This window comes from Cervus canadensis, chromosome 17 (genome assembly GCF_019320065.1).
Source record: "Cervus canadensis isolate Bull #8, Minnesota chromosome 17, ASM1932006v1, whole genome shotgun sequence".
Taxonomy (NCBI): Eukaryota; Metazoa; Chordata; class Mammalia; order Artiodactyla; family Cervidae; genus Cervus; species Cervus canadensis.
Genome location: NC_057402.1, coordinates 35,091,523 through 35,117,022, shown reverse-complemented (window position 1 = coordinate 35,117,022; position 25,500 = coordinate 35,091,523). Strand labels below are relative to the sequence as shown.

Genomic DNA, 25,500 nt, shown 5'->3' with positions numbered 1-25,500 from the left:
AAATTAAAAGATTCTTTAAAGTTGGATTTTTCCATTTGGATTTTAGTAATTATGGAGAAGTTTCTGGATTTCTCGGAGGCCAACACTTTATTGTGGTTAAAGACATTTAGTTTGTAAAACTAGAAAATTAGTTTTTATTTTTCTTGTTGTGAATGGGTTAGTTTTTACCCTGCCCTTCTGTCTGAAATGTGTCCCATTCGCTCCTCAGTTGTTCTGTCCTACTCCAGAAGACTCCATAGAATTATCCTGCTTTACTTACTTTATTTGGGAATTATGATTACTTTGCCTGATGATTTGGAGCTATTCCCACTTTTTATTATAATGAATGACCTGATGACTTTTTAGTGTTCTGTGCTATTGTTTGTTCACATTAGGCTTTCTTTACTAGTTTCTATCCCTCAGAGTGCTTTTTTTTTGCTTTTTCTGCCTTCTTAGATTAGAGTTTTGATAACAGGGTAACCTCCAAATCTGAAACAGTTGGAGACCATAGTCAGAGATGAAAATCATGTCAACTGAATCAGGGCTTGAAAGTAGTTTTCTAACTCTTGCGGCTCCATCATCTGGCGTTCAAATACTTTATGGTTTCGAATTATACTGTACCTCTCTCTAAGGAGGATGCTCTGGTCTGTCCAGTATTTCTACTCCAGATATATCATGTATTCCAAGGAGAAAGAGTATCTACCCTTTTGTTCCTTTAACCAGCCATGTGACCTTGAATAAGTCACTTAATTTCTTGGAGCATCAGTTTCCTTCCAGATAGAAGGTTTCTGAGTGTGCTCAGCCGACAGGAGTGTTGTGAGGAGCTGGTGGCAATCAGATCGCAGGACTTGGCTGTTGTGGAACAGGGAATGTCCCTTTCAGTGCTGGGGCCCCCACCCTGAGCACAGGGCTTGGCGCTCGGGAACTCTTTGTAGGATGGATAAATAGACAAAAATTTTATACAGCTATCTACTGCCTATAAGTCCAAGGTACTATAGTATTTTAATTCATCGTGTATACTCCCATACCCTAATTCATTCCTAATTTTCAAAATATAACTACCTTCTCCGTATAGGATCTTTCTCAGTGTACACATTTCTACTCCCTTCCCAGTTGATAGTGCTTGTTTGTATCACTTGTGAACTAGTTTGTATTATTAGCTTTTCCTCCCACGATTTGATATAATTTTATAGTTGACACCCACATACACACACTACCTGGATTTTACTGTTTCCATTTTTACAGTACTTGTTTTATTATATATCCACCTTTCCATTCCATCATCTGTTAATCCAAACTAATTTCTTGGTGATATTCTAAGTACATTTCAGACATTGGTACACTGTTTTGGGGGGGGCCCTTGGCAGTGAAAGTGCAGAGTCCTAATCACTGGACCTCCAGGGAATTCTCTATACTTTTATCTAAGTGCTTGAGCATGCATCTCCTTATCTAGAGTTCAATACTTGTTTCTAGAATTTGCACACAATGAAATGCAGAAATATTAAAAGAGTACGTTGTGTATGTGTTGAGAGCATACTGTATATATTCTGTAGCTCATTTTTTTCACTATTCTGCCTTTCCCTGTAGATGAACCCTAATCCTTCTAATTACTACATAGTTTTCTAAGTATGGATGGATTCAGTTTACTTAGCTATTGATAGATGTTTAAAATTTTCATACTTTGCTGCAGTAAATATACTTAGCAGATATATAGGATAGAGACCTAGAAGTGGAATTGTTAGGTAGTTAAAGGGTATGCACATTTTCAGTTTGATTTAAAAATTTAATAAAACCCTGGAAGTTGCCAACCAAATAGTCTTTCCCAGTTAGCACCAGTAGTGTCTCCTTGTACTCTCACCTACACTGAATATCATCATTCTCTTTTTAATTTTTGCTAGTTCCTTTGGGTAATCATTTTACTTTATATTACTAGTGAGGCTGTATATGATCTTTCCAGCTAGCTGGGATTCCGTGACCAGGGATCGAACCCACCCCCACCATCCACCCACATTGGGAGCATGGAGTCTTAATTAACCATTGGACCATCAGGAAAGTCCCTCCAACTAGCTTTCAAACTTTTCTAGGGCAAGGGTTGAAATCTTCTACCACCTTCATATCTAAATATTTGCTAAATGAATGAATGAGTGCTGCCAGAGCATTCCTGCTGTTGGGTAAGGCTGAAGAAAGGATGAAGAAGGTAAGTGTGTGAGAAGTTAAAGAAAGCAGAAGTTGCTCAACGTGTGTGTGTGTTAAATTAGTAAAGGAACTCTTTTTTCCTGTTGTTTGTCTTCTCTTCTGTGTGAGGTAGGATAGTGAGGTGGTTAAGAATCCAGGCTCTGGAAGCAGGTTTCGTGGATTCATAGCTGTGCAACATTGGGCAGTTTACTTAATCTTTGTGTTTCAGTTTCCTTATTTGTAAAATAGAGAATAGTAGCACCTTGCTTACAGGGTTGTTGAATGGATTAAATTATTCCTGGTAAATTGTGTAGAATAGTGCTGGACACTCAATATATGCTGCTGTTATGTTAATTATTATCTTTCCCTTCTGCATATGCAGTATTTGAGCATCGGTGATGAGTGTCTGGAAGGTGAGAAATGCAGACAAAGTTGAAAAGGACTCTTACCTTGAAGAAGCTTACAGACTTCAGGCTTCTTTAGGGGAGTGGAAAAACATTTTGATAACCTGCATCATAGGGTGGGATTGCAAGGATATAATTGGTGAGTTAAATTGTCCCCACAATCAGTGAGAAAGAATTTCGAAGGCTAACTTAAGGAATTTGGATTTTTTTTTTTTTTGGCTGCACTGTGTGACCTGTGGGATTTTAGTTCCCCAACCAGGGATTGAACCCAGGCCCCTCAGCAGTGAGCGTGCCTTGTCCTAACTACTGGACCACCAGGGAAATCCTGGATTGATGGATTTACAACTGGATTGGATTTGCATTTGAGGCCAACCATTTTAAAAGCAGTGTAGACTGGATGGGAGGGAGGCTGGAAGGTGTTGGTAATGAAGGATGATAAGGTCCCAAAATGAGGAGTTGCCTGTATGACTAGGGGAGAAGCATTTGATTTGAGAATCATTTAGGGAATAGAATTAAGGGTGGTAATTGTTCAAGAAGTAAAGGGCGGTTCACAGAAAATACAGGCCTCGGGCAGCCTCTTCAGTGTCATAGAGATGGTCTGGAAGGCAAACTCCAGAGGCAAATGCAGTTAACTACTTTATAAAATCACACTTTATAAAGGAAATGATATTTTAATAGCTAAAAGATAGGACATGATCTCAGAATAAAGCATAGTTCTCTAATACTTAACCTTTGGAAAACTCACTGCAGCCTCCTCCCCCTTCTTTTTCATCTTCCTATAGACTTGTCCGTAGACCAGCATTTGGGAATAGCTTCCCATGTGGGGCGGTGGTAAAGAAGCTGTTTGCCAGTGCAGGTGACTCAGGTTCAATTTCTGAGTCAGAAAGGGCCTCTGAAGAAGGAAATGACAACCCCCTCCAGTATTCTTGCCTGGAGAATTCCATGGACAGAAGGGAGCTAGGTGGGCTACAGTTCATGGGATGGCAAAGAGTTGGACACGACTAGCATGCATGCACACAGAGTAGTCTAATTACATCCTTTTGCAAATAAGAAAACAGGACCAAAGTTACATAGCTTCAAGTCAGTTCAGACTAGAATCCAGGTCTTCACAGGTACTCGAGTCTTTTTTCCTTAGTCTGTGCCGTGATCTTCTGATCTAAATTTGGTTTTCCATTTATGAGGTATTGACTGGCTTTTGGTTCCAGCGATTAATCTCAGGTGTGTTTAAGCATCTAGGTTCCATGCCAGTAGAACCCAAGATCAAGCTATGATCTAGATCATGGGTTTACATAGAAGTAACAGCCAAGAAGTCTTTAAGACTTTTCACTCTGTTCATTTATTAGACTTACTCCCAAATAGGTTGAGATTGAGTGTTCATAGTCAGTTGACTGGCAGTTCTTAAGTATAAATAGCATGTGTAAATCTATATTTCTAACTTCTTAATATGTCTGAAAAATTTTGAAATATTGTGCTAAATATGCTACTTCATACTAGAAAAGCCTAGGAAGACATAATCAGTTAAGACATTCTAAATTATTTCCCCTCGGCAGCCATTAGCAGTTTGTTTTCAACTCCAGTTAACTGAATTCAACATATTATCATATAAATTTGGGAGACAGTCCTTTGATCTAAATTTATAGTCAATAGGAACTTCCTGGCAATTTAGTGGTTAAGACTCCACGCTTCCTATGCAGGGGGCTTGGGTTCAATCCCTGGTAGGGGGACTAAGATCTTGTATCCCTCACAGCAAAAAATATAGTATAATCTGCAGAAAGATTAATTATGGCTTGAGATTTACAGAAAGATAATATTGAAAATGGCTGGCTTGCAGATGAAACAGTTGTGCTCCTGTGTCAGAGTCTAACTAACTTAGGTTTGTGAGAGTGTGAGAACAACCCAAGATGCTCTTTCAGGGCTGAGCACCCGAGTGACAGGCATGCTGAAGATGATGGCGAGGCTGGAGAAGAGGTGAAGCAGCCTCGAGGAGTCCTTGTGGGGATTGCTTCCCCTCAGGGCATGCACATTCCCAGGAAATGAGAGAGATTTGGGTGTGTTTAGAAAGTAGGTAACCCACTTCCCCCCAATTTTAAAAAGAATCTTGCTTTAGGTGGAAAGGGAGTGGCTTGTGAAGTATATTACTGTGTTTTTAATCTTCTCACCACAGCAGTGGTATCTTTCTTAAGCTATTTTTTGTGACCAGAAAAGTGGTAGGGCTTGGCCCCATTTTGTCTTTGGCTGACTAGAGCTCTCTTTCTTATTGATATGCTTGTATTAATGATACCAACGTTGGAAGAGCTCCGAAAAGACCCATCTGGATTCCTGGCCAGAGTGTTACTAGACTTTGTGTGCTGCGGGAAAGGAAGTATTCCCGTACAGGGGGATTATTAAACTTGGGGGTTCTGGAATCACTTTAGGATTTGAGAGTATAAGGAGAAAACTTATTAATGATCAGTTTCAACCTTATTTTATTTTTGAAGAAATAAATTTACATGGAAGGAGGAGCTTATTGGGATGTACATAGTTTTTTACATTGGCAAGTTTACAACCATTGTCTTAACTACTGGCCTAGTATTCTTTCTATGATACCATTTAATTGTTGGAACATTTCATACTTTAAAAATTAGACCACAATTATAGTACTAGCTTTTGAGAGGAGTTAGGAAGAAACACTTGAATGTTTTTATAGCCGGTGAATAATATAATTAATATTAGGGATGATGGCACTTGAGAAAACCAGAGAGTAAAGAAAGGTGTATTTGTGTGTTTCTAAATTGGAGGCTATTTTTCAACTTTGCAGTATCAAGGTAATTCAAACTGGGTTATTATTTACATTTTTGTCTCTCAGTTATGATAATCTGTCCACTGTTGGGAGTGTGTGGTCCCCCATGCACTTAACCTACCCAGTGATCATCTCCAGATGCAGTAGATGGTCATTGACTCCAGGAGTTGAGCTTTTGGGTGCCTGGTTGTGCACGTTACGTTGGAGTGTGAACTGGTTTGCATGTTGTTGCTTTTGGTTTCTGCAGGTTTTGTAGTGCATCCCTGAGCATGAGCGCAGAATGAAGCGACGTTTGGATGACCAGGAGTCACCGGTGTATGCGGCCCAGCAGCGTCGGATTCCTGGTAGTGCAGAGGCTTTTCCTCACCAGCACCGGGTGCTTGCCCCTGCCCCTCCCGTGTATGAAGCGGTGTCTGAGACCATGCAGTCAGCCACAGGGATTCAGTACTCTGTGACTCCCAGTTATCAGGTAAGCTGGAGCCCAGCAAGGGACTGGGGTGAAGGAAGAACACTGGTGATTCATCCAGTTGCAGAGTTTTTATTAAATGTTCAGGTATTAAAAATCTATTTATGGGATATATGTAAGGTATTAAAAGTAATGTAAACAATGTACACTTGTGTATTTACCACACACATTTTTTTAGAGTGTTGTTGTAACCTTTGAAGTTCATTGTGTCTTTCCCTGGTCCCTTTTGCTTTCCTATCCCTTTAGAGGTAGCCACTAATCTAAACTGTACTTATTGTTTCCATGACTTCCCTTAGTGCTCTAAAGTCTTTCTTCTCACTGGTTGAAGTGTAGTTGGCTGACGGTGCTGTGTTGGTTTCTGCTGTACAGCTCAGTGAATCAGTTGTGTGTGTACATGCATCCACGCTTTAGCTTCTTTCCCCACGCAGGCCAGTACAGAGTATTGACTAGAATTCCCTGTGTTATATGAAACCATTTTATTTATACATACAGACAATAAAATTGTTTAGTTTGGGTATTTTTGAACTTGTATCTAAAGTAAAAATGTATATTTTCGTCTTGGATTCATTTTTTTAACCCATCCAGTGTGGTTCCTAAGACTTACCCATTTTCATATATGTTAAGTAGAATTAAGTAGAATTTTCACTCGGTTATGAATTACATGAATATATTCAATTAATTTATCCATTCTTCTGTTGATAGAGTATCAAGCTGTTTCCAGACTTTTCCTGTTAGACAGGAGCTGCAGTGAGTGTTTGCAGATTTTCCTAGTACAGTAGTACTCACAGTGGCAATCCCTGGCAAGATAAGCTTGCACCAGACTATGAGTCGGTGCACTACATATTTTATCAAGAAGGTTTTGCTATGGAAATAAAAAAAGGCAGTGGAATAAAGCAGTGTATTTATTAGTGAAGTAGTTGGTTTGCATTCTGGTGCAAGCTGCTTATTTTTTCAGACCATTCTGCAGGTCTGCTTATTTAACTTCTATGCAGAGTACATCTTGAGAATTGCTGGGCTGTAGGAAGCACTAGCTGGAATCAAGATTGCTGGGAGAAATATCAATAACCTCAGATATGCAGATGATACCACCCTTATGGCAGAAAATGAAGAAGAACTAAAGAGCCTCTTGATGAAAGTGAAAGAGGAGAGTGAAAAAGTTGGCTCAAAGCTCAACATTCAGAAAACTAAGATCATGGCATCCGGTCCCATCACTTCATGGCAAATAGATGGGGAAACAGTGGAAACAGTGGCCGACTTTATTTTTTTGGACTCCAAAATCACTGCAGATGGTGATTGCAACCATGAAATTAAAAAGTGCTTGCTCCTTGGAAGGAAAGTTATGACCAACCTAGACAGCGTATTAAAAAGCAAAGACATTACTTTGCCAACAAAGGTCCGTCTAGTCAAGGCTATGGTTTTTCTAGTAGTCATGTATGGATGTGAGAGTTGGACTATAAAGAAAGCCAAGCACCGAAGAATTGATGCTTTTGAACTGTGGTGTTGGAGAAGAGTCTTGAGAGTCCTCTGCACTGCAAGGAGATCCAACAAGTCCATCCTAAAGGAGATCAGTCCTGGGTATTCATTGGAAGGACTGATATTGAAGCTGAAACTCCAATACTTTGGCCACCTGATGTGAAGAGCTGACTCATTTGAAAAGACCGTGATGCTGGGAAAGATTGAGGGCAGGAGGAGAAGGGGACAACAGAGGATGAGATGGTTGGATGGCGTCACCGACTCAATGGACATGGGTTTGGGTACACTCTGGCAGTTGGTGATGGATAGGGAGGCCTGGCGTGCTGCAGTTCATGGGGTCGCAAAGATTAGGTCACGACTGAGCGACTGAATTGAACTGAACTGCAGGTCTGAGGACATAGTAGGAAGCTTGAGTGTCTAGGAGAGGGTTTGCTGGGCCATAGGATACATATATCTTCACCTTTAGCAGGTAACTTCAAATTGTTTTTCAGAGCTGTCCCAGTTTATTTCTGTTTCCTGCAGCACTGTATATTCCTGTCATTGCATATCCTGATCAACACTGATCATTCATCTCTTTTCTGTTCACTCTTTTTTGCAAAAATATAAGAAATTTATGTTTTTCCCTTTTTAATTATGAAAGTAAATGTCACTGTTTAAAAAAAAAAGGATATAATGTGACTTCTTCCTCTGAACCCTCAGACTTAACCCCATTGGGTGCATTTCTCGGGTATTCAGAGTTTTCTCTGCATATGCAGGCATGTTTGTTTACTTTTCTAATTATCTAGATGCACTTCTCTCTTTACATAATTTAGGCCATACAGTGTATACTGTTCTTTCTTTTCACTTAATATGTAGTGGACAACTTTGCACTTGAATGTATGTCTGCTGCTGCTGCTGCTAAGTCGCTTCAGTCGTGTCTGACTCTGTGCGACCCCATAGATGGCAGCCCACCAGGCTCCGCCATCCCTGGGATTCTCCAGGCAAGAATACTGGAGTGGGTTGCCATTTCCTTCTCCAGAATATATGTATAGATCCAAGTAATTTAAAATATATATATATTTATTTACTCATCTGCTCCAGGTCTTAGTTGCAGCATGCGGGATCTTTAGTTGTGGCATGTGAACTCTTAGTTGTGGCATGTGGGATCTAGTTCTCTGAGCAGAGATTGAGCCCGGGCCCCCTGCACTGGGAGCTTGGTGTCTTAGCCACTGGACCACCAGTATACATCCCAAGTAATTTTTAAAGAAATCATTGCATATATAGTATTCCATTCCAGGTCAGTCAGAACCATAACTTACGTAACTAGTCTAGAGAGGCACAGGTTGGGCTGGCACAGGAGTTCCCTGGCAGTCTGGTGGTTAGAATTCTGGGTTTTCACTGCTGTGGCACGGGTTCAGTCCCTGGTCAAGGAGCTTAGCCCCTGCAAGCCATGTGGGGCAGCCAGAAAAAATAAAGTAAAAATGAAAAAATAAAAAGGTTTGACTGGTACTGGTAATATAAATTGGTTTAATCTTCCTTGAGAGCGATTTGATAGTTTGTATCAGAGTTGTTATTTTTTACCTAGCAATTCCATATCTAGGAATTATAAGAAAACAGTCAAGAAAGAGGGAAACCTGGATGAAGTAGGAAATGGTAATTCTTCAGGTGTCACTCCCCCACTGGAGCCCGCCTTGAAGCAATATAGTGCCTTCCTATGGGGCCAGATGGGGCAGTCAGAGGACTGCTACAGATCAGATCGCTAGATTAGGACTTGGAGGAAAGAAAGGTAGTGTGTTTTCCTTGGCTGATTACTTTTGTCTGAACTAGTTCACGACTTTCTCCTACACCTGGGATAATTACATTTATTCCTATACTAGAAACTATAACGTGCTCTTATAAAACCAGCCGTCACAAATATTTGTAAATGCTAGTTAAGTCTTACAAAAACCCGTTCGGTATATGCATGTTGTAATATAAAAAGCTCAGAAACATATAACTCTTCTTACAAGTATTAGAACTTTTCGAATCGTCTAAATAGTTTCTTTTTACTCCTAATGTTTATTGTTTCTGTGGATTTGTAAATAGTTGCTCTATTTCCCACCTTCTGCTCTGCCCAGGGTAGTCTTTGTAAATCTGTGGGGACTTGGGGAAAAAAACATTCTTAAGTTGTAGTACTTAGTTTACATTGTTTTAAAGTGTCATGTTATTTAGTCTCCTTACCTTGGAGATGTGGCATATCAGGTGTATTGTCCTTAGTTGTTTTCTGTAGTGATTAAAGTTCTGAAATAGGAACATTTTTAAAGCTTTGGAAATTTTATGTAACACTTTTTGCAATAGAGATAGAAGGAAATGGGCTTGTACTTTTATTTTAACCCTAAACTTTTAAGAGGACAAGAGGGAATAGATAAGAAATATGTTTCATGTTAGACCACCGACAGAAAATTTAAAAGTTTTTTATTTTAAAAGTAGCAAATAAGGGGAATTCCCTGAGTTCTAGTCCAGTGGCTCGAGACTTGGAGCTTTCACTCCAGGAACAAATAATAATATACAGAATAAATAAAACAAAATAAAAATATTCTCTAACCCTACCGTCATAAAATAAAATAGTCACATTTTACTATATATTTGTTGTCTAGGATTTAAAATTTTATTGTATTTTTTTCTGAATGTTAATTTTTTTATTCTAGTATAGTTGATTTGCAGTGTTGTGTTAGTTTCAGATGTACAGCACAATGTGTGTGTGTGTGTGTGTGTGTGTGTGTAGGATTCTTTTCCATTACAGTTTATTACCAGATCCTGAGTATAGTTCCCTGTGCTATACAGTAGGTCTTTGTTGGTTATCTGATTTATATATAGTATGTGTATATGTTAATTCCAAACTCCTGATTTATCCTTAGTGTATTATATATACTGCTTTGTGTAATAGGCTTTAAAAAATTATCTAAAAGTTTAAATCCATATGCAACACATGAATACATTCAGTTTATGGATTGTGAACATTTTTAAGTGTTAAAATATTTGCCTGCCTATCAGTGCTATTCAAACTGTGGTCCACAGATGGTTGATACGAATACTTTCATACTAGTCTGTAATGAGATAAGAACAGAAATGGAGTGTTTAGAAACTTCTTTAGCAATTGGACATTGTAATTTTATGTCTGTAAAACCTTGTAATAAAAAATAGGGGCTTATGTATTTTTATCTCACATTATATATAGTAATTCATTTTTATTGTATTTCATAAAAGTAGTAGTCCATGAAGGATCAGAACTTAAGAAACGAGAAAAACTGGTCCTTCGCCACAGATAGTTTGAGATATACCGAGCTATATAATTTTTAATAGCTGTAGAATTCTGCTATAAGATGGGTGGGCTATAATTTATTTCACCAATTCTCTTTTGTGGGAAATTTGGGTTTCTGGTAATCTTTTCTGTGTGTGTGTTCTTTGGAGGCGTTTGGGGAAGAATGCACAAGCCTTGAAGCTTCTCATCAGTGTTTTGTCTGTTCTAGGTTTCAGCAGTGCCGCAGAGCTCTAGCAGTCATGGGCCCGCCATCGCAGCGGTGCATAGCAGCCATCATCACCCCACAGCCGTGCAGCCCCATGGAGGCCAGGTGGTCCAGAGTCACGCTCATCCAGCTCCACCAGTTGCACCAGTGCAGGGACAGCAGCAGTTTCAGAGACTCAAGGTGGTATTCCGCCCCTTCCGTTTCTCTCTTAGCAGGCATCATTGACTTCAGCTTGTTACTAGTGGTGTTACAGCTGTTTACTGTAGGCTGGGGGGTGAATGACAAGAAGTCTTACTTTGTTTTTGTTTTGAAACCTATTTACATTTCCTGTCTTTGCACCTTGTGCCTGATCCAGAGAATACATTCAAGAGATGTTTTTGGAATGAATGTGTGGTGTTCAAACGTTCCAGGATTGAGGAGCTATTTTCATATGAAATAAAGTCCATTTTTTGGATGCCTGCTTTTGAACTCTTTAGTTCTTAGCGTGGAATAAGGTTTTATTAACATACACATGGTTGACTATAGTCTTGTATGGTAAATGGACCCAAGTATTATGGTTTAATCTTCTTATTCTTTATGACTAGCTTAATTGGCTAGCATCATCAAGTCCATCCTCAGTAAATCACATGCTCCTTTCGGGAAACTTTTATGAAGTTTGGGAAAGGCTATCATTGTGAGTAAAAAGTCAGTGTTTTCATCTGATCTACTGAGTGTATGCTGTAGGTTTTCAACAGTTTGAAATTCATGCATCCGTGGAGAAATGAAACTTTCATTTCCAGCTAACCTTCTCTCTCTGTTTAGTTGAGTGTTACTTTTCCAAATGTGTGATTATGTTAGTAAGTTTTCCAGATTTCTTTTTTCCCCCTAGTTTTTATATAAAATTTGAAATCAAGTGCAAGAAGTATAAAACTGAAGATATAAAGAGATAAGATGTTATATCTTTATTTGGTCATACAATTGTAATTATATCAAGTAGCTTGCAAGTAGGAATGAACAATGTATCCTTAAAGGACACATCTGTGTGTAGCAGATATTTCATCTCTTTTTTTGGTACTTAATCTAGTTCTCCCTGACTCCTGCCCTCATTGTTTGGGCTGTCAAGAACTTTTTAACATTGGCCTAAAGAAATTAAATGTTACATAAATAAAAGCACACCAAAGCTAGAGGGATTTTGTACAATTTACTCTGTATATTAGCTTAAGTAATTACGAGTTGACTATGCATAAACATAGTCCTAAAGAGAGTAGAAATTATTTGGGCCTGAAACTTTACTCTGGGCTCTGTGTTTGGGAAAATATTTGTAAGCTATATCAATGTTTTCCTTAAAACATTTTTACTCTCTGTTTGTAGAGTGGTGACTGTATACCAAAATGTATTATTGTTACAAACTTAGCACTTCACTGAGTCCTGAAAAAAATTTTTAAGTTGGTTTGGTGTGACTAAATTCCATATTAATACTGTATTTAGCAATTGATGCCTTAATGTTGCAAAAGCACTTATAACTTACTTATTAAACTAACAAAAAATATACATTTATTTCTATATCCTTTTTCCAGTCAGCCGTGTCAAAGCATGGCACCTATTTTATTCTCCTTCCTCACTTGGCTACAAGTATACAGAGTGCTTTGTATGCTTTATAGGTGCTGTCAAGGAAGCAAGAAAGGGCTTTAGAGTTGGGGTTATAGAGTGAGTCACAGGTTGAGTTAGGTTTTCTTGCTCTGTTCTCTTGGTTACAAGCTCTTGAATGTGATTCCTGGACGTAATAACTTGTTGAATTTCCTTTCTAACAAGGAGAGGTAAAATGGTTTCTTGTGCCTCCATGTAATTTCATTTAATTTTCTCACATCGCTTGCCATTTTTGGATCAGTCTTAAAATGTTTTACAAGCATTTGAACCAACTTCAATAAACCATTTATATTCTATAATAAGGAAGTGTTCAGTGAGAACTCTTAGCTTATTTCATGCATCGACATTGTCTATACTTCTTTGTCTTTGGCAGATTAATGACAAGGAAGATTTGAATAATTATTTGTTGAATGCCAGCGGCGTACATATTTAGCAAGTTCTCTTTATAGTTATCTGCTTGTCTCCCCAACAACGTCGTGAACTCCAGGAGGTTGGGGACCTTACTAATAAATGCCTGTTGAAGTGAGCCAGGAAGATGCATCAGCAGACTCTTAAGACCCGCCCCACATGCCTCCTTAAACCTGTAGCTTTCAAATAATTCCTTCCAAGTTGTGTTCTTCTAAGTAATGATTTCTAGAACTGTATACATGCTTTGATAAAAGAGTTGTACTGTACTAATTTTTAAACAGTGGTTCATTATGACCTGTACCTTTTTCTTCCAGACACACAGACATCACGTATACTTTGCTTCTTCAGGTTTCAGCACTTTTTCTCTCTGTGTATTTATTGTATTACATGGTAGAGTGCTTGTTTTTGTTTCTTATTTTTTGTATGTTTATTTTTGATAACTCTTCTGTTGTGACTGTGAATACGATTCTTAAATATCTTCCAAAGTCTTTCCCTTCTGCAAACTTACTGAGTTTTAGGTTCCATCAGTTTGGTCACTAATGAAACATTTCAATATGGAAAATTCTGAATATTGAATTTCAACAAAAATTGTCATGTTATTTATAAAGTACCAAAAGACCAACCTCCAGTGAGTTGGTATCGACCAGGTATACACACAGTGCTCTGGCAACACAAATGCTCGTGTTAACCATGGCTATAGTGGAAGTTTGGGCAACTCTTGAGCTACTACTCTTTAAGGGCTTATTTGATCATAAAGATTCTGTTTCCAGCATGTCACAAGAGTAGTGCTTGTCAAATCAGATGTTTACTTGTGAAACTTTCCTAAACTTGCTGTTATATAGAATTAAAAATAATCCCACAGTATGTAGGATACACCTAGTGGGCAGTTCCCTTAGATATCTCCTGAGTAACTAAAACTCAAGTTGTCCTAGATCACACTTGTAACTTTCTGGCCCTTCAAACTTATTCCTCTTTGTGAATGCCCACATGGTGTATAATTTAGTGAATGCCCCCTCTGCCTCATCTTCCATGTACAGTCAGCCAGCCCCCAAACCCTGTCGCTTCTGTCTCCTAAAAAGCCTTTGAGTCTGCCCAGTTCTCTCTCTGTCTGGTCAGTACTGTAGTTTACGCCACTCCTGTTCACACATGAGTTAACCTCATAGCATGACTGGTTTTCCTACCTCCTTTTCATCGTCTGTTTTTCCTGCACCAACTCGTTCTCAGTACTGTAGCCAAATTGATACACTAAAGTGCAGATGATAAAAATCTGAATTGCTTTCTAGATCTAAAAATCTAGATCCTTTTAGGGTCTAGATCTTGCATCATCTCCTGTGTCATCTATCATCACTCTTCCTACCACCATTTCTTCTTTTCACCACAGATCCTCTAGCCAAACTAAACCGTTTTCACATTTCCATATATATCAGATGGTGTCGCGTCTGCAGTTTAGCCCATGCTGCTTCCTCTGACTTTCTTCATGGGTCTTCATTTTTGCTAACTTGTACTCATCCACAGGACTCAGTTTAGACACCATTTCTTTAGGAAGCCCTCTGGTATGTCCCCATAGGTTGGTTGGTTGGTTTATTTTCCTGTGTGTGGAGGGGTTCCCTTCCCATGTGCTCTCTGGGCATTTGGTGATTGCCCACTTTCCCACTGTGTTATTACTCCCAACTGGATGTGGAATGAACTTCTCTGTACAGCAGGGCATACCGTGGCTTATTTATCACTAATTCCTTAGGACCTCACGTTGGGCCTGGCCTAGCATGTTGTTGCTTCTTAGTAAATATTTGTGAAATGAATAAATGAATGAATAAGTGAATGACGTATGGATGTGATTATTCTTCACTAATAATTCTATGCAGAACTATTCAAAGCAAGGTTACAGATTTTATGAGTTAATTTTTATTTTAAGCTTGAGTTATATTACTGGTACCCATGTTAATTTTTAGTGTTTTTAATGTATGTTTACTATATGTTTCTATTTCATTTAATATGCTGATTTTATTTAGGTATAAATCAGTCTTTTAGAAGTAATTCTTGGCTGGCTTTTCTCTTAATAACCTTGAGATTTGTTCCTGCCTCAGGTAGAGGATGCACTCTCCTACCTTGACCAAGTGAAGCTGCAGTTTGGTAGTCAGCCTCAGGTCTACAATGACTTCCTTGACATCATGAAGGAGTTTAAATCTCAGAGGTAAAAGATATATGTAGTTGTACGTGAGAATTTTGCTTGTTATTTTGGTTCTGGAAGGAGGATATAGCTTATTCTCATCTGCTAAACGATAAAGGGCTCTTTGGAGGGAGTTGTGCTTTTATTTCCATGGGTCATGTTTTTGTTTTATATATTGTTATATAAAAATTGAAGGCCCAACACCTTTATTTTCTGCATATTGATACATTTTTCTTAGTACTTAATCTCAGTCAGGGAAGTAAACTGGTAATGATTAGGCTACTTGCTTTTTGGATTAACTTAAGATACCCTAATATTCTGGCATGGTTCACTATGATAAAAGAGTTAACTCATCTGAACAATGTATATAGATACACGATAACTTATACTGGTGTATCAGGGGTTGGATCTTGCATGGGAATTGGAGTTGGAGACTTACTGCCTAAGTATTTGCTTCATGGGACTGTTAGCATACTTGAATGTCTATTCTGACCAAGCCTCTTTGGTTATGAAGATAAATGGCTTTGAATTTCAGAGGTCTTTGGGTGTGGTTAATTTTGTAATATTCAGGTTGATTTTTATTTTCCTATATAGAGAACCTAGTGGAATCTGAATTTTGTCTTGCCAGGGTGCTTTGTCAAGCTTGCAACTTTAATATTTGTGTGTGTTTTTTTTTTTTTTTTAAATCAGCATCGACACTCCAGGAGTGATTAGTCGTGTGTCCCAGCTGTTCAAAGGCCACCCTGACCTAATCATGGGCTTCAATACCTTCTTGCCCCCTGGCTACAAGATTGAGGTGCAAACCAATGACATGGTGAATGTGACAACTCCTGGCCAGGTTCATCAGATCCCAACCCATGGCATCCAGCCCCAGCCTCAGCCACCACCCCAACATCCTTCCCAGCCTTCAGCCCAGTCAGCCCCAGCACCTGCCCAGCCAGCTCCTCAGCCCCCACCTGCCAAAGTCAGCAAGGTGAGCACTTGGAAAACTCTGCACCATGTGAAATGCATCCCTAGAAAGCACCCTCCTTTGACATTTTCCCTTCGTATATAAGGCTTAGATAGATAACACAAGTTAAAATTTCATCAGAGAAGATGCAAGTCACATTCCTATAAAGTGGCTCACATTTACACACCACATAGTTATATATCTGTTTAGGTCTGTACATCAGCAACCTGCATGGACTCTCTTGCCCCCAACTTCTGCTGTTTGAACCCATGAGCATCCCAAGAAGTGACAGCTTTGTGTAATAGTACTTTGATAACACAGGCAGAAACGGTCAGCTTATGATCAGATTACACTGTTTTCTGTATGGTCATCATTTTACAAAAGTTACTCTGTTTACCAGATTAGGCCATATCAAGCTAAGCAGAAGATCTTGATGATGATGATGATGATGATGATGAGGTGTCCTTAGTACAGAACTCTACTGATACAGTAGCCATGAGTCACATACGGCTATATTTAAATTTAAATTAATTAAAATAAATTTAGTTTTTCAGTTGCACCAGCTACATTTCAAGCGCTCACTGGTTTCATGTGGCTAGTGGCTATTGTGCAGAATAATGCAAATAAAGAACATTTCCATCACCTCAGAGAGTCTGCTGGGCAGAGCTGGTTTAGAAGACTTTTATGTGGCATTAACTGCAGCAATTGAATTGTCTTTTTTGACATTAAAGATCTATGTAGAATAAGGTTTTTTTCCTATTCTGTTTGCACCTGTTAAGCAAGGAAGCTTAAAAATTGCGTATTAAAATTCTTCCCTGTAATTGGAGACGTCGCCCACTTTTAAGATTGTGTTTAGAAAATTTAAGGCTGGAATTTTTGTATTAGAATGTGTGAACCCTCTGCTCTTGCCACCCCTGCTCAGTGTGATTTGAGCTGGGCTAAGATGGCCTAGCCAGAGTGAATAAAGTATATATGTTAATCAGACACCTTGTTTCTCTTTACTTTGAACTTTCTTTCCTGTGTTAAACCATCTGTATTCCTGAGGAGAATAAAGACTTTTTTCTTTTTAGCCTTCCCAACTACAAGCACATACTCCAGCCAGTCAGCAGACTCCCCCACTCCCACCATACGCGTCCCCACGTTCTCCACCTGTCCAGCCTCATACACCAGTGACAATCTCGTTGGGAACAGCCCCGCCCTTGCAGAACAATCAGCCTGTGGAGTTTAACCATGCCATCAACTATGTTAATAAGATCAAGAACAGGTTCCAGGGCCAACCAGACATCTACAAAGCGTTCCTGGAGATTTTGCACACATATCAGGTAAGACAGTTGCCCTTTCAGCCTGTCTTAACCAGGTTGCCTTCTGAGGACAACTAGTCTGAGAAGAACTAGTTATTGTGGACACAGTTGTGTCCACTAATTCTTACTGGTAGTTAGTCAGTTAGAAATTGTGATGTGTGTTTGTAAAGCCAGTTTGATTTACCTGACTTTAATTGCCTTATAGCAGCCAGTTAGGATTTTTAAAGTCACTGCTCTGTGAAACAGTGCTATTTATCTGGAAGTTTAAAGAATGATTTGTGTAATATAGTTAAAGTACAATAGAAGGAGAAATTTCTCTAATATTTTGTGTTTTATCAGTCGGTAGTGATCCCCTGAGCATTCACATATACTGCCCTGGTTTTCAAAAGGAATTGTCAGCCACCATCTTCCACTTCTTTCTCAACTTCAAAGCTTGAAGCCAAAAACAGGTGCTAAGAACATAGACTTTCCTCTTAACTGCAGTCCAAATAGATAACATACAAAGCCCCTACCAGGCTTCTCAGAAAGTGTGCAAAAGCAGGTCATTCAAAACAGTGCCCCTTTAATATGATCTCTTCCCATTTGCAATTTCCTATCAGAAAGAGCAGCGAAATGCCAAGGAAGCTGGAGGAAACTACACTCCAGCGTTGACTGAGCAGGAGGTGTATGCCCAGGTGGCTCGTCTTTTTAAAAATCAGGAAGATCTGTTGTCAGAATTTGGACAGTTCCTACCAGATGCCAACAGCTCTGTGGTAAGTTATGTAGAGGAACTACACAATTGAGAATGGTTGTGAGAAGTTAGGAAGCTGGAATCAGAAGGATACTCTTTCGAAATAACTTGCTTTGATAAGAGCACTCATCTCTTTCATGTGTTCTTAATTAGCTTTTAAGCAAAACAACTGCTGAGAAGGTCGATTCCGTGAGAAATGACCACGGAGGCACGGTGAAGAAACCTCAGCTGAACAACAAGCCGCAGAGGCCCAGCCAGAATGGCTGCCAGATTCGCAGGCACTCTGGAACGGGGGCCACCCCTCCAGTGAAGGTGAGGAGGTCGCAACTGCTCATTGTGACTTTCAGGAACGGTAGTAGCAGACAGTGCACAAGGCTGACGCTTGGATCCTGGATATTTGAAGTTGGTTGGTGTGTGTCACAGAAACTCAGTGCAAATCTTTTTACCTGGCTTTGAGAAGGAATGTTAGACTACTAATTGCTCCGATTACTTTTGAGTTCTTACAGGTTTTCTTTATAGTTTCTCCCTTCTTTGCTGTTAGCTCTCATCTGTTTCTTTGTTTCCTGCCAAGGGTTTCTGAGACTTAATTTTTCCTACCTTGTACTAAGAAAGAAGCTGATTAAATTGATAATTGTTTCAAAATAAGTCAGTGTTCTCTGAGGTCCTCTTGTGAGTAAAGTGCAAATGCTTTGTGGGATCTCCTTGGTCTAGAGGCCTATCCTGCCCAAGGTTCTTTGTTGGGTTGCCAGATCTTATCTGCATCATCTTAATCTCCAAGGAAGGACCTTGGGGGGGTGCAGCAGAGGGCGGTCTTAAACTCCTGTTAGTGACTTATCATGGTGCTCCGTGTTAGGGTAAACACTGATGGTCTGCCTGCAGAGAGCTGAGCCCACTCTCACCCTCGTTGATGTGGGGCAGCAGTGCTAGGGAGTGGGCTCTGTGTATGTACTGAATATTGTTTCAGTGAATTCTGAAGCTGTATATGATGTTGAAGACATAGATGTGTCTTCAGAATTTAAAGAGTAACAAAAACTAGTGGAATATCTTATGGGAAGAAGTGACTGGTAAATAAGCAAATAACCACTAAGACTGACCTGTAAGGTGTTGACACTTTGGAAGGACTGTTGAAATATTTTTCAATGTTTGTAATGGTTTCTCGTTTTGAAAGCCAGCTGAACATAGTAATCATGTATGTTTCTTCACTTTAGTAAGGAATTTTAGTAATACGAATAGCAAGAATCAGGTCAGCAGATAGGCGCCAATCTTGGTCTCCTCCCACACTTGATTACGCGCAAGTGGAAATCCTATATTGGGAGGTTAGGATTCCCTGTCTGCCTTTTCCTTAGGCAGTATAGGCAGAGGCTGTGACTCCTAAGAGAATGCAGTCCATAGTGGCAAAGGTAAATGTGCTGCTTTTCCCAGAATGTGCATTTCTTCACAGGCATTTGAGAGGTGATTTCTTTATAGTAAATTTTCTGCCTGGAGTTATATATGATCTATTCATTTGCTTTAAAAGAGCAATCTTAAATTGGTCTGAGTGGATATTACTGACAAGGTAGTTATTCCTTCTGTTAGGAAAATAAACTTTTTTTTCATGATTTTTTCAGTTGAACCATTTAAAGGTAAGGGTTGAAGATTGATTACTGTGTATTCCAGATATTTTTATAGCCTCTTCTGCCTCCACAGCTAGGAAAATAAAACAATAGCATTTGGTTTCTAATAGTTACTTTTAGCCCATGGAAAAAAGTAAGGATATTAATTCTAACATCACAGTAATGCTGTGACCATTTATGGAAAGAGTTCTTGGCAAGTAGAATGACCTGTGAACCTCTGGGGGGAAATGACAGGCAATCTGAAAAATAGGGAAGATGAGTGGAAATCTTTTAAGATGTAAAGCAAGTTAGTGACTTGAATTCTCTGATTTGTTGCAAATTATTAATCAGTGGTGGTCAGTGATGGAACCTTAGAACAGAGATGATAATAAAACTCAGGGGATTCCCTGGCAATTCAGTGGTTAGGATTCGGCCCTCTCACTGCCAGAAGCCCAGATTCAATCTCTGTTCGGGGAACAAAGATCCCACTACGGGGCATGGCCAAAAAAGCAAAAACAGAAAAGAACATAAAGCCCAGTGAAACCCTCTCTTTGAATCTTACATGTTTATATTTTTCCTTTTTTACAGAAGAAACCCAAATTGCTCAGCCTCAAAGATTCTTCTATGGCAGATGCCAGCAAGCATGGTGTAGGAACAGAATCATTATTTTTTGATAAGGTGAGTAATCAATGAATTGGATTTGATTGAACCCGTGTCTCTCATGTCTCCTGCATTGGCAGGTGGGTTGTTTACCACTAGCTCCACCTGGGAAGCCCTGCATCACTTTGAAAGACAATGCGTTAAATTGGAAGACTCCTAATATTGGCTACTAGTGCCCAAAGAAAATCACCTTGTCCCCAAGATTTTGTTTTAGAGGCATCAAGCTGGTTAGGACTTTGTACTTTCTAACGTAGATTTCAAATTGTAGTTCTTTGCCATTTTTGAGAACTGTTAGCACAGCTAGAGAAATGGTAGCACTGTTTGCTTTAGTTTTGTGAAATAGTTTGCAGCAAAATATAGCGATCTGCCTTGTGGAAAAAAGCTTTACAAGAAGTGCTTGATATTACTCTAAAACTATTGCGTTCCTATTGTAGATACCCAGGTGTATATAGTGAGGCATGTCAGTACACCAATTGTTGAGGACTTAAAATGACTTGTAACCTTCTCATTACTTGTGAAACTTATTGTGGTATTAAATATTGGTTCATGGGAATTCTGATTTAATTGTATGTTGTCAAAACTCCCCAGGTGATTTTTTTTTTAAGTTTTGGTTGTGCTGGGTCTTTGTTTTCATAAGGGCTTTTCTTTAATTATGAGCAGGGACTACTCTTTAGTTGCGATGCATGGGCTTCTCATTGCCGTGGCTTCTCTTGTTTTGGAGCACTAGCCCCAGAGCACGTGGGCTCAGTAGTTGTGGCCCATAGGCTTAGTTTCTCTGAGGCATGTGGGATCTTCCCAGACTATGGATCGAACCATGTTTCCTGCACTGGCAGGCCGATTCTTTACCACTGAGCCACCAGGAAAGTCCTGCACCTCTGGGTTTTTGCAAAAGGGCAGATGATTTAGCATCTCCATGATTGGTGCCTCCTGAGTCCATGGCTCTGATCTGAACCATTTCTGAGGGCTGCCTGGGCACTTGGTGCTTTTGAGGCAAATGTAAAAGTCCAGGTCACAGCCAAAAGATGGCAAGGAAAGGGTGAGGGAGGGGGACTGAACAAGTTAATTTTTATAATAGTGATGGTGTTCGTTGTTATTGTTTTAAGGTATTATTTCTTAGACACACTAAAAAAAGTCTGGAGTTCGCTTGATAATTCAGGGAAATGATTAGTGTTTTGGGTTATTAAAATTATCAGCACTGTAAAGAAAGGAGAAATGGAGAATGGAAACAGATCAAGTCAGAGGACAAAAATACCTTATTTTAAGAGGTTATTAGAATTACCAGAGTTTGAAAAGAGTGTTGAAAAGAGTCTGTAAACATGCATTAGGAGAAGCAACAAAAACTTGGGCAACACTCATGGTTCAGAGAGTCAGGCTTGTGAGAAGTAAATGTCTTATTTACTCCAGGATCTCTTTTTTTCAGAGTTTTTATTATAGGCATTTTTAAATATGTGAAATTAAAGAGAATGGTACAATGGCACCGCATGGACCCGTCGTCCAGCCTCAGCAGGTCTCAGCTCCTAGCTGGTGTGCTTGTTTCACGTGCACTCTCACCTACCCCAGATTATTTGGAGACAAGTCTCAGATAATATATTGTTTCACCCATAAGTATTTTACTAAGTTTTCTTTCTTTTTTTAATATTTGTTTATTTGGCTGCGCCTGGTCTTAGTTGTGGCACATGGGATCTAGTTCCCTGATCAGGAATCGAACCTGGTCTTCCTTCATTGGGAGCGCAGAGTCTTAGCCACTGGACCACCAGGAAAGTCCCTAAGTTTCCTTTTTAAATGACTCCTTTTTTCAAACATAAACATTAATACATCTAAAAAAAACAAAATTGGTTCTTAATATTGTCAGATAACAGTTCAAGTTTCCCTAGGCTTTTAAAAGCGATCCAGGATCTCTTGATTTCTCACTTTATTTTTCTTTTGGTTGTCTCCACAAGGTCCGAAAGGCTCTGCGGAGTGCAGAGGCCTATGAAAATTTCCTGCGCTGTCTTGTTATCTTTAACCAGGAGGTGATCTCTCGGGCAGAGCTTGTTCAGTTAGTCTCTCCATTCCTGGGGTAAGTGGAATCAGGAGTTTGGCCCTGATGCATGATATGGAGGTGAAATAAAAGTTTGTGGGAGTATATGATAGACAAAAATAATTTGATTGTGGTGGGTCAGTTGACTCATAAAATGTCAGTGCTAAGAGAGTCCTCTGCAAAGTCTTCTAGTTCAACTTTGGAAATGAAAAAATTGGCAGACGGCGGCGCGCTGGCCAAGACTAGTGGTCTCCTGATCCCCTGACCAATGTTGGATGTTTTACATAGACCAGTCTCTTCCAGGGTTCTAGAATCTTGACTTTGACAACCAAAGAATTATCTGAACTTTGAAACAATATTCTTGATTAGAAGGATGGCTGGTTCTCGCCTTGTTGCGGTATAGTTCTTGCGTCACTGCCTTAACTGATCTTAGAGCACTCTGTAAGAAAAGGAGAAGCCAGGTATTTAAAAGCAGTACTTCTTAGGTAAGAAGTGATAATTGTCACTGGGATTTGTCCAGAGATAGCAGAGTTCTGACTCTACATCAAACAGTGGTAGTCACACCTCAGCGTTACTGCATAATGCTTCTACTTGCTCACCAGTTTTTGGTTTGATTCTTTAGGAAATTCCCAGAATTGTTTAATTGGTTTAAAAACTTCCTGGGCTATAAGGAGTCTGTACATCTGGAAACCTTTCCAAAGGAACGGGCCACAGAGGGCATTGCCATGGAGATAGATTATGCCTCTTGTAAACGGTTGGGCTCCAGCTATCGAGCCCTACCAAAGAGTTACCAGCAGCCCAAATGTACAGGACGGACTCCTCTCTGTAAAGAGGTAAGGCCTTCCAGGGAAGGTATCAGCCCTGAGTCCTCAGCTTCCTCCAGAAGGGAGTAGTACCTGGAATGGAGGATGCATACGAATGAGGAAATCAAAATCCTTTTCTGTCTTTTTTCAAAAGAAAATGTTTTGTACTTATATTGAGAACCTTTTTTTAACTATCTTTTTAAACTTGCTACAGGTGAAACTTGTAATGTTAACTGTTTCTTCCCTCCCCTAAAGTTTTCTTTTTTAATTGAGAAAGCTTAATCACCAGAAAACTTTGTTACATTTTTGTTTCAATTTATCTTCTTTTACCCAAAGGTTTTAAATGATACCTGGGTTTCCTTCCCCTCCTGGTCTGAGGACTCCACCTTTGTTAGTTCCAAGAAAACTCAGTATGAAGAACATATCTATCGTTGTGAAGATGAACGTTTTGAGGTACAAGCTCCTTTATCATTTGAAGTTTGGGGAAATGAGAGATTCGGAAAGACAGGATATCTTAAATACCAACCTGAGAGGACTGGCTTTTAAGACCAAAGAGCAAGAGGCTCATTTTCTTCTGTGGTAAATGCTTGTTGTATTTACCATGTTTTATGACTTTGTCAGATATGTTAGTAATATTTTCATGACAAATGTGACTTATCTAGGCCACTTTAGCCCTTTTAACTGAAATTAAAATATAAATAATGGGATTTTTACTCCATTTGCTGAATAATACTCCTTTGAATTTTTAATGACATTTTAAAGGTTATTGTGTCCTACGTAGTATTTAAAATCAGTATCTTAAGACCTAGTGGGCTTTCTTACAGCTATTTTAAATTACTTATCTTAAAGCGTATATTATTTTTAGCAGGTATCTTACTAACATGGTTAGCAAACCAGTGCTCCTGTGAGAACTGGAACTCTTCTGTCATATTTCTGGTGTTGATTTGTCTCCTTTTGAAAGAAAGTTGAGTTAGGGACTTCATTTTAAAGTAGTTGGGAAGGGAAGAGCTAGAGTGAAGAAATGGGCTGGTCTAGAGCCCTGATACCAGGAGTGGGAAGTACTGGAAACAGACTCAGTTCCCAGTGTCTGGTTTGCTGATATCAACAAAAAGGGAATGTTAAATGTGTCTAGAGAAGGAAAATTACATGCCTTCTTTTTAACATATTTATTATATAAAATCGACTGTCCCTGCTCTTCCTATGGATGGGAGATGTTTTGCTCCTTTTTTAACCCATACTGATTTAGCCCTCTGCCAGTTATCCCCCTTCACACTTGCTTCCTCTGCTTCTGGCATGTTTTGAATGAAGAGCCACATGTTGGTTGGTCCGCTGGGCCCCAGTGTTTATTAGGAGCTTCAACCATTTGCAGAAAACTCAGCCATGACAGATGTTAACTTCTATGGAAAGTTTTATCAAGCTGAAGAAAGCATTTCTTTTTTTTAACCTATGTTTAGTCAGTTTCAATGATGTGTTAGCAGAGATTGACGCCTGTTTTTGACAGGATATTCTTATTCTCAACTAGTATGCCTGCAGAGGAGAGGCATCAGCCTCATTTCCTGCTTGTTATTGCAGTAGTGAAGATGAAAGAAATGTGTTTATGTATGCATATGTACGTGCTGAGGATTGGATGGGATAGACTAATTTGAATCCTTTGTACATCAGGATTGGTTAATATTCCTGCAATACAGTCACCCCTAAATCCCATTGACTTGAAAAAGACAGATTTATTTCCTCGTCATACTGCATGCGCATTGATGTTCAGCCGAAGATTCTGTTCATCAGAATTGCTTGGGGGCCTGGGCTGGCAGAGTGCCACCATCATGAACAGTGCCAGGGACTATAGGGGAAGAGCTCAGATGGATCTTGCACCCTTAAATGTTCTAGCCTAGAAGTAATGATGTTACTTTGACTCACCTGTTAACAGCTCATAGGCCAGAACTAGTTACATGGCCCTAGCTAATCTCAAGACAGCCAGGAAGTCCAAGCCATCATTTATCATCAGTGGGGAAAGGGGGCATTAAAATTTTTGACAAAATGACTACCATAGTCCTCAAACTAGAAAATTAGGAAACACTTAAACAGAGTCATAGACCCTTGAGACTGCTCATTTCCTTTATTCTCTGTTTCTCATCTAGAAAATTTTGTGTTAAGCTTTGGAAAAAAGTTAACTCAAGGTTGCTAGTCGTGTCTTTAACCAGGTTAGGGAATATTCAGTGAGAATCTAAATGGTTACGCACAGATAGAACATTGAAGCCCTCAAGAAATGCTCTTATTGTTAGTAGATGTGGAACAAGACATTGAACATTTAAGCATTTTAAGTTACTCTGAAAAACTTTACTCATGAGATTGATTTACTATCTTGAATGGTCTTTTTGGGATTTGGTGGTAGTGATTGTTATTGTTTGTAACAGATCTGAGTAATTCACAAAAGTTCAGGGAAAAGTGCCAGTAAGGTTGCCTCCTCTTAGGTCCCTCTGGCGTGG

At 39.3% G+C, this 25,500-nt stretch overlaps 1 protein-coding gene across 3 annotated transcripts in view; it reads left to right on the top strand.

The window, feature by feature from the left end:
* Positions 1-25,500, top strand: part of SIN3A (SIN3 transcription regulator family member A) — a 65,800-nt gene that overhangs the window by 16,078 nt on the left and 24,222 nt on the right. For all 3 annotated transcript variants that reach the window (XM_043490330.1, XM_043490329.1, XM_043490328.1), the window contains exons 2-12: positions 5,585-5,806; positions 10,765-10,941; positions 14,880-14,986; positions 15,653-15,935; positions 16,982-17,233; positions 17,812-17,964; positions 18,096-18,254; positions 20,123-20,212; positions 22,135-22,253; positions 22,837-23,047; positions 23,354-23,470. In XM_043490330.1, the coding sequence (XP_043346265.1) occupies positions 5,618-5,806; positions 10,765-10,941; positions 14,880-14,986; positions 15,653-15,935; positions 16,982-17,233; positions 17,812-17,964; positions 18,096-18,254; positions 20,123-20,212; positions 22,135-22,253; positions 22,837-23,047; positions 23,354-23,470 (1,857 nt within the window). In that variant the 5' untranslated portion in view covers positions 5,585-5,617. The remainder of the gene's footprint in view (positions 1-5,584; positions 5,807-10,764; positions 10,942-14,879; positions 14,987-15,652; positions 15,936-16,981; positions 17,234-17,811; positions 17,965-18,095; positions 18,255-20,122; positions 20,213-22,134; positions 22,254-22,836; positions 23,048-23,353; positions 23,471-25,500) is intronic.